Source organism: Euleptes europaea, chromosome 17 (genome assembly GCF_029931775.1).
Source record: "Euleptes europaea isolate rEulEur1 chromosome 17, rEulEur1.hap1, whole genome shotgun sequence".
NCBI lineage: Eukaryota > Metazoa > Chordata > Lepidosauria > Squamata > Sphaerodactylidae > Euleptes > Euleptes europaea.
This window is the reverse complement of record NC_079328.1, coordinates 21,075,968-21,090,026: the sequence shown is the minus strand read 5'-3', so window position 1 is coordinate 21,090,026 and position 14,059 is coordinate 21,075,968. Positions and strand designations below refer to the sequence as shown.

Here is a 14,059-nt window from a genome sequence, read left to right as displayed (position 1 = left end):
ACAGAGTATGGCTGAAGAAACTTACAATCACTATATGAAGCAGTGTATTAAAGTGCATGAGGTGACTATAAATAAATAAATACATATATACAATTTCACTAAACAGTCCAAAAGGTACAAGTATCAAAGTTCATAAGTAGAAGCTGGAACGATGTGCATTAACATTTGTATCCCTTTGGGAACGTCTAGAATCGTCTGTGCAACTATGTATGTGAATTGATGTATCCCTTGTGGAACTGAAGACTTTTAATATACTTAAGTTGCTTTTTCCATCCCAACGGGAGAATTGAAAATATCTTTAATGCCTGCATAAGGAACCATGCATGTGAAGTGATTCTCATTGAAATGGGGCTGAGGAAGAAATGAAACAATCGTCCCCCTGCAACAACAAATATACATGAAGACATCGTTCCAGCTTCTACTTATGAACTTTGATACTTGTACCTTTTGGACTGTTTAGTGAAATTGTATATATGTATTTATTTATTTATTTATTTATAGTCACCTCATGCACTTTAATACACTTTGCTTCATATAGTGATTGTAAGTTTCTTCAGCCATACTCTGTGCTTATTTCCTAACCTTTGGTAACAGTACAGTGGTGTTTATTTTGGTTGCTCAACCTCCAGGTAGTAGCAGGCGATCTCCTGCTATTACAACTGATCTCCAGCTGATAGAGAACAGTTCGCCTGGAGAAAATGGCTGCTTTGGCCATTGGACTCTATGGCATTGAAGTCCCTCCCCTCCCCAAACCCCACCCTCCTCAGGCTCCACCTGGCACCTCTACCCTAGACCTCAAACCTATTGGATGAGAAACCCCATTATCTTGTAGCCACCAGACCTCAAACACAATTGGGAGACAGTATTGTATCGTTAAAGAACCAGCGTGGTATAGTGGTTAAGAGCGGCATACTCTAATCAGGAGAGCCAGGTTCAAGTCCCCACTCCTCCAAATGAAGCCTGCTGGGTGACCTTGTGCCAGTCACAGTTCTCTCAGAACTCAGCCCACACAGAGTCAGGCTATGGCAAACCACCTCCGAACGTCTCTTGCTTTGAAACCCTACAGGGTTGCCTTAAGTCAGCTTTGACTTGACGGCACAAACACACACATTGTGTAGTAATAAGAGACTGGGGATCTCCAGGAACAAATCGCCGCTCAGATGTGACCTTAGGCAGTGGTCACTCTTCACTCAGCTATTTCACAGGATTCTTGTTGTGAGGATAAAATGGAGGAGGGGTGGCCCACAGAACTCCTTGGAGGAAGAGTGGGATAAAAATGAGATAGAATGAGGATACAGGGTTGCCAACTCTGGGTTAGTAATATCCTGGAGATTTGGGGGAGCAGCCTGGGAAGGGCAGAGTTTGGGGAGGGGAGGGAGTTCAGCAGGAATGTGATACCATAGAATCTACCCTCTGAAGCTCCAGGTGAACTGATCTTCGTCTTAGGGTTGCCAGGTCCCTCTTTGCCACCAGCGGAAGGTTGTTTGGGTAACATAACAGGGAAATCCTGGAGTATGGTGTGATTTTTGGCCAAAGTACAAAAGACACCGGAGATATGTGATTAGATCTGCTAACACACCTGTTCTGTCATGAAAGTAAACTCCTGGGTAGCTGGGGTTGTCGGGTCCCTCTTTGCCACCGGCGGGAGGTTTTTGGGGTGGAGCCTGAGGAGGGCAGGGTTTGGGGAGGGGAGTGACTTCAATGCCATAGAGTCCAATTGCCAAAGCAGCCATTTTCTCCAGGTGAACTGATCTCGATTGGCTGGAGCTCCGTTGTAATAGTAGATCTCCAGCTAGTACCTGGAGGTTGGCAACCCTACCCTCAGGCCTGTAGTGCAAGGATTTAACTCTGTGCGGTTTTGATGACTGGAACTGCCTCTGCTCCCTCCCCGGCATAAACAGGAGCCCTTCCAGGAATAATAACACCTTGGAGGAGGACGATTGTCCCTGTTTTGACCAGAAAAACATATGGGATGGGAAGGGTGACAACCCTGCTCAGCAGCCCTTATCTATTGGGAAGCCAGTTCTGGGTTGGGAAATACCTGGAGATTTTTGGGGTGGAGTCTGAGGAGGGTGGGGTTTGGGGAGGCCATTTTCTCCAGGTGAGCTGATCTCTATTGGCTGGAGATAAGTTGTAATAGCAGGAGTTCTCCAGCTAGTACCTGGAGGTTGGCAACCCTACTCATCTATTTTCTTTTTTCACGCAAAAAATGTTGTATGTTGTTTGAGTAACATAATAAGGAGATCCTGGATTATGGTGTGATTTTTGGCCAAAGTACAAAAGACACCGGAGATATGTGATTAGATCTGCTAACACTCCTGTTCTGTCATGAAAGTAAACTCCTGGGTAGCTGGGGTTGCCAGGTCCCTCTTTGCCACCAGTGGGAGGTTTTGGGGGTGGAGCCTGAGGAAGGCAGGGTTTGGGGAGGGGAGGGACTTCAATGCCATAGAGTCCGATTGCCAAAGCGGCCATTTTCTCCAGGTGAACTGATCTCTATCGGCTGAAGATCAGTTGTTATAGCAGGAGATCTCCAGCTAGTACCTGGAAGTTGACAACCCTATGGGTAGCTCTGATTTTGGTTGTTGCAGTGTGAAGGAGACAGCCAGATCCCTGTTTGTTTTTCTCATCCCCTAGAGCTGCTATTTGTTCCAAAGTGGAAATTGTGCAAGTTGGGGAAAGTATCAGATCATGGATGCCCTGTTGTCAAGTTGTTAGAACTTTGGAATAATTTAACTGACTTATTAAAACCGTCATATATTCTAGTTGTCAAGTATGGCCCTGTCTGCAGATGCTTAAATCTCAGGGCCACAGAGTAGGGTTGCCAGGTCCCTCTTTGCCACCGGCGGGAGGTTTTGGTGGTGGAGCCTGAGGAGGGTGGGGTTTGGAAAGGGGAGGGACTTCAATGCTATAGAGTCCACCTTCCAAAGAAGCCATTTTATCCAGGGGAACTGATCTCTATTGGCTGGAGATCAGTTGTAACAGCAGGAGATCTCCAGCTACTACCTGGAGGTTAGCAAACAAGCAACAGCAGAAAAAACAAACAGCAATGCTTTAAATGCTATAGTAATCTTATTCAATTTAGGCATGTACAAAAACACAATTATGAATTCATTATGTGTACAATAGTATGCATGAAAGTCAAAATCATATGGTTAAACACGTTGTTCAGTCACATGCATTAAACACTGAAAGTAACAAGAAAGTCTTTGCGAATATATCCGCCATTGCCACTCGTGTGAATTATGAGTTTTTATACTCTATGAAGCGGCTAGAGAAGAAAATCATTATCTACACTTCAAACTACTTGACGCTTCGTGACTGCAACTGAACGTCTCCTTGTTGCAAGTTGGCAATATATTCGCAAAGACTTTCTTGTTACTTTCAATGTTTAACGCATGTGACGGAACAATGCGTTTAACCATATGATTTTGACTTTCATGCATACTATTGTACACATAATGAATTCATAATTGTGTTTTTGTACATGCCTAAATTGAATAAGATTACTACAGCATTTAAAGCATTGCTGTTTGTTTTTTCTGCTGTTCCTTGTTTGCTAACTCACTATACAGCAGGCTAACTTATATTTATCTACGGTAATCACTACCTGGAGGTTGGCAACCCTACCACAGAGTAAGGCTTTTTTATGCATGGCTGTTTCCTCGCGGTCATCCCACCAACTACTTTGGGGTGTTGCCTTGATTATGCATGCATTTTCCAGCTGTCAGAGGTCACCTTGCTCTCCCCACGTGTTTTCCCCGCATTTTCTGGAGGCTGTTTTAGCCAGCATCCATAAAACACGGGCAAAACGTGCAGAAATGCATGGGGAGAACGAGGTGACCTCTGACAGCTGGAAAATGCATGCATAATCAAGGCAAAGCCCCAAAGTAGTCGGTGGGGTGACCGGGAGGAAACAGTCATGCATAAATGGCCAAAAATTTGCAGGTTTGCAGAAAAATCTGAAAACACTTTTTAAAAATGGATGAGGGTTTAAATCCCCCACCTCATTAACATATTACGCTGCCTCATACTGAATCCGACCCTTGGTCTATCAAGATCAGTATTATCTACTCAGACTGGGAGTGGTTCTCTAGGGTCTCAGGTGGAGGCCTTTCTCATCACCTACCACTAGGGCTGCCAGGTCCCCCCTCTCCTCTGGCGGGAGGCTATGTGGCTGAGGCCGGGATTGCGTGCGCGTGTGTGCGCGCGTCACTTCCGGTTTACAACCGGAAGTGCTGCCTCGCGAGGGGCCTTATACCTCTCAGTTTGAGTGGTAAAGTGGCCCTTTACCACTCAAACTTGTTGGGTCTTAGGCAGCGAGTTTCATTGTATTTCAGGTAGTCAAGGGTTAAATTGTTTGTAACCAGGCTGACCAGATCAAAGGTGATGTAACCTACAGTATGTGTCAACTAGCTATTGGTTAAACAGGACAGTTGTAAAAGTATTTGCATATTAAGAGCTTCTTCTTTGTTTAGCAAGAAGAAGCCACCACCGCCATTGTATTTTAGATCTTACCATGTGAAGATGTGAAGCTGTAGAACTCCCAGCTATGAATCTGGGAAGTGATAGGAATCTTAGAATGTAGTAAGGAATTTGTCATTTTAAACTCAAGTTACCCTTCCCTGATGTTAGTAAGTAAAATTGATTTTTGCTAAGAGAAGAGACTGCGAGTCTTTATTGTGTGCGTGCAACCTTAATAGGCTTCTACTGCTAATTCCATTAATAATCAACTATCCATTTCCTCTGACAAGGGTATTAATTCCCATCAAAACTAAGAGTTTGAGTGATATAAGGCCCCTTGCGAGGCGGCACTTCCGGAACCGGAAGTGACGTGCGTGCGGTGTGTACGCCCGCGTGCACATTTGCCCGCCGACCCTCAGGTGGTTGGCGGGCAGAGGGGCGAATTGTCGGGGGGTTGCCCGCCACCATCGGGCACCTGGCAACCCTACCTACCACCGGATCCTTTTAACTGGAAATGCCATGGATTGAACCTGGGGGCTTCTGCATGCCAGAAGCTCTACCACTGAGCCACAGCCCTTCCCCACCAACACTCCTCCATCAGCCTGCCATGTGGTAGAAGTTCAAGATTGCCAACTTTCCCTGCCCAGGGAGAAAAACAATGAGGTGGCTGCGAGAAGTCACTGCTTGCCACCACCCACACAAGGTGAAGCTTTATGGCAGGTGGGGGAGAAAGAAGAGTCAAACCTCAACTCCACTACCATGTGGGGGAGGAGTGGGGAGGAGAAAGAGTTGTGGCTCACCCCCCCCCAGGAGGACAGCAGTGGCAAGGCAACCATGGCATAAGCCATTGCTGCTGCCACCACCATCCTAGAGGGATGGTAATGTGGCCAGGGAGCAAGGAGCTGCCAAACCACCACCAGGACCAGATGAGGGGTGAACCAGGTGAGCTGGCAGATAGGGGAGGGGGCAGCCGCGGTAGCAGCTTTGCTGGTGGCTGGATTACCCAGGGAAGTGGCTTGCTCAGTAGGCAAGCAGGGGGGGGGGAAGGATGGAATTCCCCATCCCGCGAGTCTCGCAGATCCCCTCTTGTGATATCAATTTTGAACTCAGACCATAATTTGTTGGTTGTGGACAGTAAGACTAAAACGATTCTCTTTCCCATGGGAAAAAATGTTTTTATCTTCAAACTGTAATGTACTTGCTCCCATGCCCCCAGACATTCCAAATACATGACAGAAGTCTAAATTTAGTTTTACATAACTGGGAACTTAATAAACTTGGTCCTAGACTACACTGGACGTATTCATAGAATCACAGAAACATAGAGTTGGAAGGGACCTTCCGGGTCATCTAGTCCAAGGCTTCTTAAACCCCTTTTCGCCCAAGAAATTTTTACGCAACCCTGGGTATGTAGGTATATAAAATAGGTATACAAATCAAACATTTTCTGATAATAAATCACAAAGAATTTTATTTAAAAAAAATTCTTTGGTATTTTTGTGACCCCCACATTCAGTTGTGTGTGTGTAAAGTGCCGTCAAGTCGCCACCTACTTTTTGGGGTTTTCATGGCAAGAGACTAACAGAGGTGGTTTGCCAGTGCCTTCCTCTGCCCAGCAACCCTGGTCTTCCTTGGTGGTCTCCCATCCAGATACTAACCAGGGCTGACCCTGCTTACCTTCTGAGATCTGACGAGATCAGGCTAGCCTGGGCCATCCAGGTCAGGGCCCACATTCAGTTACACGACCCCTATGGGGTTGCAACCCATAGTTTAAGAAGCTTTGGTCTAGTCCAACCCCCTGCGCAACACAGGAAATTCACAACTATCTCTCCCCTGCACCTTCAGTGACCCCTGCTCCATGCCCAGAAGATGCCAAAAAACCCTCCAGGATCCCTGGCCAATCTATTGTAAATATTCACGAGGAAACTTTTTTTCCATTCAGGAGCCCTTCTATCATGGGAATATTTGCTGCAAACAGAGAGTTTTTGGGAGAAATCGGGGTACTGGATGGCGGAATGCATATATATGGCGGAGAAAATGTGGAGCTGGGCATCAGGGTAAGGGTTTACATCCTTTTTCTTCAGAGTCAACCTGGTACATGATTTATTGTTCATAAAGGAAAATATTTATTGCTCATAAAGGAAAATAAAGAATCTGCTGGAAACTACTCCCAAACAGATAGATAGATAGATAGATAGATAGATAGATAGATAGATAGATAGATAGACTGATGGATGGATGGATGGATGGATGGATGGATGATAGATAGATAGATAGATAGATAGATAGATAGATAGATAGATAGACAGATAGACAGATAGACAGACAGACAGACAGACACTCCCAAACACCCTGGACCTCACACACATGCCAATGTGGACATGGAAGTCCATTTTCAGACAAGATACCCCAATGGAGTTTCAATGGAGGCCAGAGATCCAGGAGAGATGATCATTACCAGTGTGTTATAGCTCCCAGGTGTGGTGTTCCCTGTTTCATCCTGTCTGCCACAGTTCATCCTGAAAAAACAATATAATTGAAAAGCTTCATAGGACAGGTGCTGTTGAAAACTTTGACTATCACTAGTAAACCTCACTATAACAACACACCCTGAATATATTTGTTTAAGGAGTATTTATTCCACTGCTTGATTCACGTTTCAATGGACCTTTACACACCATCACAATATCAACACAAGACAGTACAAGTTCCTCCAAAAATATTTAAACTTCTGTTTTATATATGGATCCTGTTTGCATCCTGTATTGCCTCAAAGGTTTGCTTGTAGCCTCGCTGTGCCTTGCTATAAAGGGACAACGTGCTTAGGTTCTCTACTGCTGTCTATACCACACACAGCTAGTCCTAACCCACAAACTTAGAAAGGACTCTGCTGAAAGGATTTGGCTTACATGCCTCACCCAAGAAGGAACATGTAAAGCTGCCTTAAATGTAGTCAGGCCATTGGTCTTTCTACAGTCTTGTCTATGCTGACTGGCTGTGGCTTTCTCCAGGGTGTCAGGCACAGGCCTTTATCAGCCCTGCAACTAAGGTTGCCAACCTCCAGGTGGTGGCTGATCTCACACTATTACAACTGATCTCCAAGTGACAGTGATCAGTTCACCTGGAGAAAATGACTGCTTTGGAAAGTGGACTCTATGGCATTATACACCTTTGAAGTCCCTCCTCTCCCCAGACCCTGACCTCCGTAAGCTCCACCCCAAAAATCTCCAGGTATTTCCTAGCCCAGAGTTGGCAGCCTTACCTGCAGTCCTGGATCCTTTAACCGGAAGTGCTGAGAAGTTGTACTTGGAACCATATGCATGCAAAGCACGCGGTGTCTGCGTTGTACCCTCTTCACCAAGAAAGGTACGGCCCTCTTTCCTCCAGTTCTGTGGTCTTGTCTGACCAATGACTTTTTACACTGGAAGTGAGAACCATCAAACTCCGAAACCAACAAGTCTTTTTAATGAAGACACCCTTACAGTTCTTTTTTCCTGTTTTGTCCTCTGTTGCCTTCCATAAACTTGCTGCCCTCAGCTGCCCTCCATTGCTTTCACTAGACTTCTCGCTATTGCCCTTGGCAAACCCCATTTGCCAGGCATGTCTGGGGCTCACTATGAAGTGGCAGTGTTGCTAGTTTCACTTCAGCCTAGATCCTTTCTTGCCATGTGAATCACTCTAATCCTTACTCATCTGTGAAGCTAGATTAAATAGAGGGTTAAAAGATCTGCTTTGACTGCCTGTTTGTTTCTGGGCAGAATTCAAAACGCTGGTCATTACCAGGATGACGATGAGGCACTCTGAAGAACTGTCTTTTCTGGTACTTTCAGTGAAGCTCCCCATCTCAACCCTGCTCTCTGTGCCCTAATTGTGGAGGGGTGAGATGACAACTGGAGACAGGGCTTTCTCAGTGGCGGCACCCTGTCTTTGGATTGTCCTTAGAGTTGCCAACCTCCAGGTATTAGCTGGCAATCTCCGGCTATTACAACTGATCTCCAGCCGATCGAGATCGGTTCCCCTGGAGAAAATGGCCGCTTTGGCCACTGAACTCCATGGCATTGAAGTCCCTCCCCTCCCCAAACCCCACCCTCCTCAGGCTCCGCCCCCCAAAACCTTGCGCCAGTGGCAAAGAGGGACCTGGCAACCCTAATTGTCCTCCTCATTGAGGCTCACCTGGCACAGAATTTGCAGTGATTGAGGCTGAAACTATTCCCATCTACTCAGGCTTTTCTTTGAAGTGTTATCCCATCTATGAGGCTTATTGCACCAACAATTTACAGCATATTATCATCGTGCTCGGTGTGTGTGTTTTCGATGCGTATTCTTCATTTCCGATCGCACCGTGCCTGTTAAGACTACTCCCAAGATGGGTTATCGTCATATCGTCATATTGCAAGAAGGAGCGTGGGGGAGCACTGCGTCATGTCTACGTCGCTGATGCTTCTCCGCCTCCCCTCCCCCTTTTTTTTTTCACGCATGCGCAATATCATTGATCCGAAGGAGCGCTGTACTCCATTAAGAATTGCCTCATTTGCACTGCAGGGAAACCCTAATCACAACTTATGCAGGCATTCCCCCCCAAAAAAAACCCCAAAATGAGCCGTTTCTTGCACAGTGCTAATCACAGAGCTGCCGTCTTTTCCAATGGTCCAATGATCTTGCATTTTTTCGTTGGGACAAGCACATTAAAAAAAAAAATTGAGAGCAGGGAGGCACCCCAGCAGTGGGAGAAAGGGAGGAACAGGCAGGGAGAAACTTTGTGCCGGCAGGAGAGCCCTGACTTGTGTGTGTGTGTGTGTGTGTGTGTGTGTGTGTGTGTGCGGGTGCTCTCTCTATCCCTCAGTCTCTCTCCCTTCCTCCTCGTGCTGCTTCCCCCTCCCCCATCTGCCACTCGCAGCAATTTCACTACTTTTCCAGCCCTCGCCCTCCTCTGCATTCCTTCCCCCTCAAGCCCATGAACCGTTTACAAAATCCACTTCAAGGACATTCCATGTGAGGGAAATGTTTGATTGGGACCCTGCACAAATAAAAATGGTTGCTCTAATGTTCCAACGTTCCCGTGTTCCTTTGTAAGACCACAAGCACTTGGGGGGGGGGATTAAGTAACAATAATGATTGGTGGATGCAAACGGGAGGGGAGGGTGAAGGTGGGATGGGAGGAGAAAGGCTTTTCATTGGGTGTTGCAAAAAGAGGGGAGGAAAACTGAATAGCGTATGTAACTGAACGCACCCCTTGGATTGCCGGTTTTGAAACGACATAACGAAATATATCGTGGTATAGGCGTTTTTGGGAAAAAACACATGTCTGGCGCTTCCAAAGCATTTCCAAGCCGAAATGGGAGGTCTGAGGTGCGATCTAACCTGGATAACACGTTTTTAAAACGTAGTATATACTGAGTGCGTTAGGCCCCTATGTTAGCATTTGATGGTCTGTTGATGTTTTTTACAACCCATTTCTATTGTTATATTATACTGCTGTAAAATATCAATACCCTGACCTGAATAGCCCCAGTCTAGCCTGATCTTGTCAGATCTCAGAAGCTAAGCAGGATCAGCCATGGCAAGGATTTGGAAGGGAGAACTCCAAGGAATACCAGGGTTGTGAGAGGAAGGCAATGGCAAACTCTTTTTGAACGTCTCTTGCCTTGAAAACCCTATGGGGTTGCTATAAATCAGCTGTGACTTGATGGGGGGGAAAAGTATCAATGGTTCTGTCTCCTGTCTTTGTAATTGCTGGAACTGGTTTTGTTTTGTTTCCCTGGTTTGTTGTTTGTTTTGAATTTTTAATTGTTTTACTGTTTTAGTGTTATCTGCCTTGAGCAAGTGTCTGCAGCGGTAGCACCCAGTTCACTGAATAAATAAAATAATTAACTGTGTTCAAAGAAATGCAGCCCTCTCAGCAGAAATGCATCACTCCTCCAGATGTTCAACAGGAGTCCTCCTTTTAATGGCCTTCTTTGTTTTACTGTTACCAAAGTTCATTCATGCAGTGTGCACTGGTTAAAAGACTGGAGACTCTGCATATGTGCTGATTTTATGAAGCCCTTTTCTTTGTGGCTGCAGACCTGGCAGTGTGGAGGGAAAATTGAAGTCTTGCCGTGTTCAAGGATCGCCCACCTAGAGAGAGCTCATAAGCCCTACCTGCTGGATTTTTCTCCGGCTGTGAAACGAAATGCATTGCGTGTAGCAGAAGTGTGGATGGATGAGTATAAACACATGGTCTACTATGCATGGAATATTCCCTTGGAGGTTACTATCTGACTTTATTGTAATTAATAAGTAAATATGAATAACTGAAAGATAATTTGCCTGAATGTTTTCCCTCTTAGGATCTCCCAGATCCCTCTTAGGATCTCATTCATTCATTCATTCATTCATTCATTCATTCATAAACCTTTAATGACATATAAATTGTTACAATTGATACGAACAATGGTCATAAATCTTAAAACTGATAAGATAAAATCATAGCCAGGATCTCCCAGATCTCTTGAATCCAAGATGTGGTGTATTTTTCAGCCTCCCTCAGTAACCGCTGTTGGAAGAATTTTCCTTTTGCCCTCTCCCTCGGTCCTTGATGTAAATGGAAAATCTCTGCTAGCCTACTCACCAAAGCTTAGCAAAAACCTTAGTTCGTTGTGCATGGTTCTCTGCCTGCTTCACTTACCAAAAAGCAACCCAGAGAGATCTGGAGAAAACTCTTACACAGCACACAGAACAGATAAAGTAAATCATGCAGCTTTATTATACTTACAAGGAAATATAAAGCAAAGAGAAAAAGCAATACTTAACTAAATATATATATATATGACAGAATATAACAAAACTTACACACATGCAAGACAAACAATTACAGACAAACAATTACAGAGGCCTCTGGGTCAATTCCAGAGAGAGAGATGGCAACAACTGGGAAGCCTGATCTCTTTCCCTAGAATGACAAAATACCAGGATTTTGGGAGGCTCTTTTATAGGTAAAACTGTGGGAGAAAGATTTTTACAACAGCCCTCCTTTCATGTTTTCCCGGAGATAGGCTTGCCATGTTTTTGCTTTGAAGCTTTGTTCCCAGAATGTTATTTTCAACAGGGTCTCTGACAATTTGTTTGTTTGTGACAAGTTCCCCCAATTTAGCAGATAGATTGCTGCTGGACCAAATGTTCGTTCTCTCCTTAAACAATTACAAGCATCCTGGTGTGTTTTCTTTTGGGTAACTAGTCTCTAGCCTGCAATTTGCTTTAAGATCAGAGGCCCTAAATTGGAAACTGGGGTCAGCTAAAAAGTCAGGTCTTCGTGTGGCTATAGGTTATAATATTAAGATATAAGTGTGGTTATTTTTAACCCAAACTCATTTAATATAAACTAATATTTTTAATATGAACTAATGTTCAATACAAAAAATTCTCGCGACAGTACCCCCATTTTTGGGTTAAAAATAACCCAAATTACTTATCAGGTGGTGGTCTAAAAGTGTAAATATTGCTGGCATACAATGTGAGAGGCAATATAGCATAATTATAACAGTAACAGAAATGACTAAGATTAGAATCATAATGTACGCAACTCGGATCGCTGGATTAAAAGTCCAGAGTGCTAATCATTACACAAGTATCTTAACCCATCCTGTCAATTTTGGAAATCAATTTCGTACATGAAAAATACTCCTGGGGTTTATGTTTGCATAGGTGTCATGGTGTGCAGGTCACTTCCATTTTCCCTATCAGCTAGCTGCCGAAACTATTCCCTACATTCTATTTCCTTAACTTATTGGGTACCTCCCCTTATACTTTCTAATATATTCTCCTATCCGCATACCATCGCTCTGTGGAGCACTTTTATAAAGCTCCTCCTTCAATGTGTGTGTGGGCATTGCAAAGAGGTATGAAGTTGCTGGGTCTGTGAATAGATGTAATATATATTGGGACCGTTTTATTACAATTTGCTATAGAGTTAAATGTTGTCATATTGAGGTCCCCCATTTGTTCATAACAAATGCTTGCTTTGCATAAACCATGCCCAGAATCAAGAATTCTGGAGTATATTTAAAATAACTAAATTTAGAATATTTCAGATTAGTTTGCTGGCTAAAACTGTGAACAGAACAGCCCTGTATTTTAAGCCCTTTCACAGATTCAACAATCTCATACCCAAACCCACACAAAAATGAAAACAACATACCTCCCGCCATCAATCAACATTCACAATCATTGCTTAGTACCTATCCAAAAATACTACACACACAAGCATCTACATAGTTCCCTAAATTGTTCTGGATTGTCGTGGGGTGTTGGGATTCCCTTTCTTTTTATTAAACTTCTTGGGGATTGGTGAGGGATTTCTTTCAGAGTCTTGTCCAATGGGGATACTCCTGACTATCTATAAAAAATGTTTCTTACTAATCTAGATGGGAAAGCAATACTTTGTACATTTACTGTCAGCAAGTGTCCGTTGTTGTGGATCAGAGGCTCAAAGTTCAAAGCAAAATTTTAAAGCAAAGCTCAGAAAAAAAAGCTTCAAGGGTCATGAGTTGTTTCTGGTGGCTGGTGGCATGATGTAAAAAAAAATAGTTCGCATTGGGGTACTGGGCTGGTGGTTGCAGGACGCGCCCCCTCTTGTAGCGTAAAGAGAGGCGGGGGAATTGGGCTAGGGTTCTCGTCTCCTTGGTTGGCCTGGCTCTTGGCTGGCACGTTCTGCAGTCGTCTCAGGGTTGACAAGCTTCTGTGCATGTGAAGCATGGTTCCACTGGATTTTGGTAGTATATCAGGAGCGGTTGTAGTATACCAGGAGCGGTTTGTGCGGCCCTCCCCACTGTGGCTGGAACTCGTTGTGCCTGTGGCATGTCAGTGTCCACACCAGATCCCCTGACTGGATGTTATGCCACTTCAGCCGGTATGGATTGTAATTCTGCACCTCTCCTTGGGTGACCCTCAAAAGTATTAAAGAAAAGACAAAACATATTTAGTAATCATGTTGCGTTCCTCCGTTAGGCTGGTGTAGTGAGGAAGATTATAAAAATATAAAAATAAAAATAAAATTTGGTTTACTGCTAAAAAATAAAAAATAAAAAATAAAATAAAAATAAAAGATAAAAATAAAACAGGAATATATCATGGCTGTGGGAAGTGAGTTCACCCACGACAATCCAGTATTAGTAAATAACTTCTAATTAGTACAAAACTTAACCAATCATTACATAACATAACTACATAACTTAACTAAATTAAAAGATTACTGGTTTCCCCAACCAACCTCCCCCCATTCCCAGGTGACTCATGAAATGAGGTGCCTGGGCTATCGTGTGCCCCCATTTGTAAAACCAGAACTTCCCCTGCCACCAAAACAGGCAGCTTGGGGCATTCCCAAAGCTTTTAAAGGTATTAAATTGGTGTGCACTGCACAATTAAAGACAAAAAAACTTCCGCTGATTGCTGCAGTGCTTGCAAGGGGCGGAACTGTGAGTTCTCTATTAGCAACCGGGTTCCTACAGGGTTGCATGTTGCCCCCCCCTCATATCCCAGGTGACCTTTTGGCAGGCATTTAAGGGAATGAAGAAGCTGGGGGGTGTCAAAGCAGTTCACTAGCAGTTCTATTAAAAAAAAC

General features: G+C 44.2%; 1 protein-coding gene across 1 annotated transcript in view; it reads left to right on the top strand.

Annotated features, from left to right (window-relative positions):
* The window catches only part of GALNT8 (polypeptide N-acetylgalactosaminyltransferase 8), a 39,646-nt gene that overhangs the window by 16,951 nt on the left and 8,636 nt on the right, over nt 1-14,059 (top strand). Inside the window, exons 6-7 of the mRNA XM_056862315.1 lie at nt 6,404-6,518; nt 10,525-10,710. Of these exons, the coding sequence (XP_056718293.1) occupies nt 6,404-6,518; nt 10,525-10,710 (301 nt within the window). The remainder of the gene's footprint in view (nt 1-6,403; nt 6,519-10,524; nt 10,711-14,059) is intronic.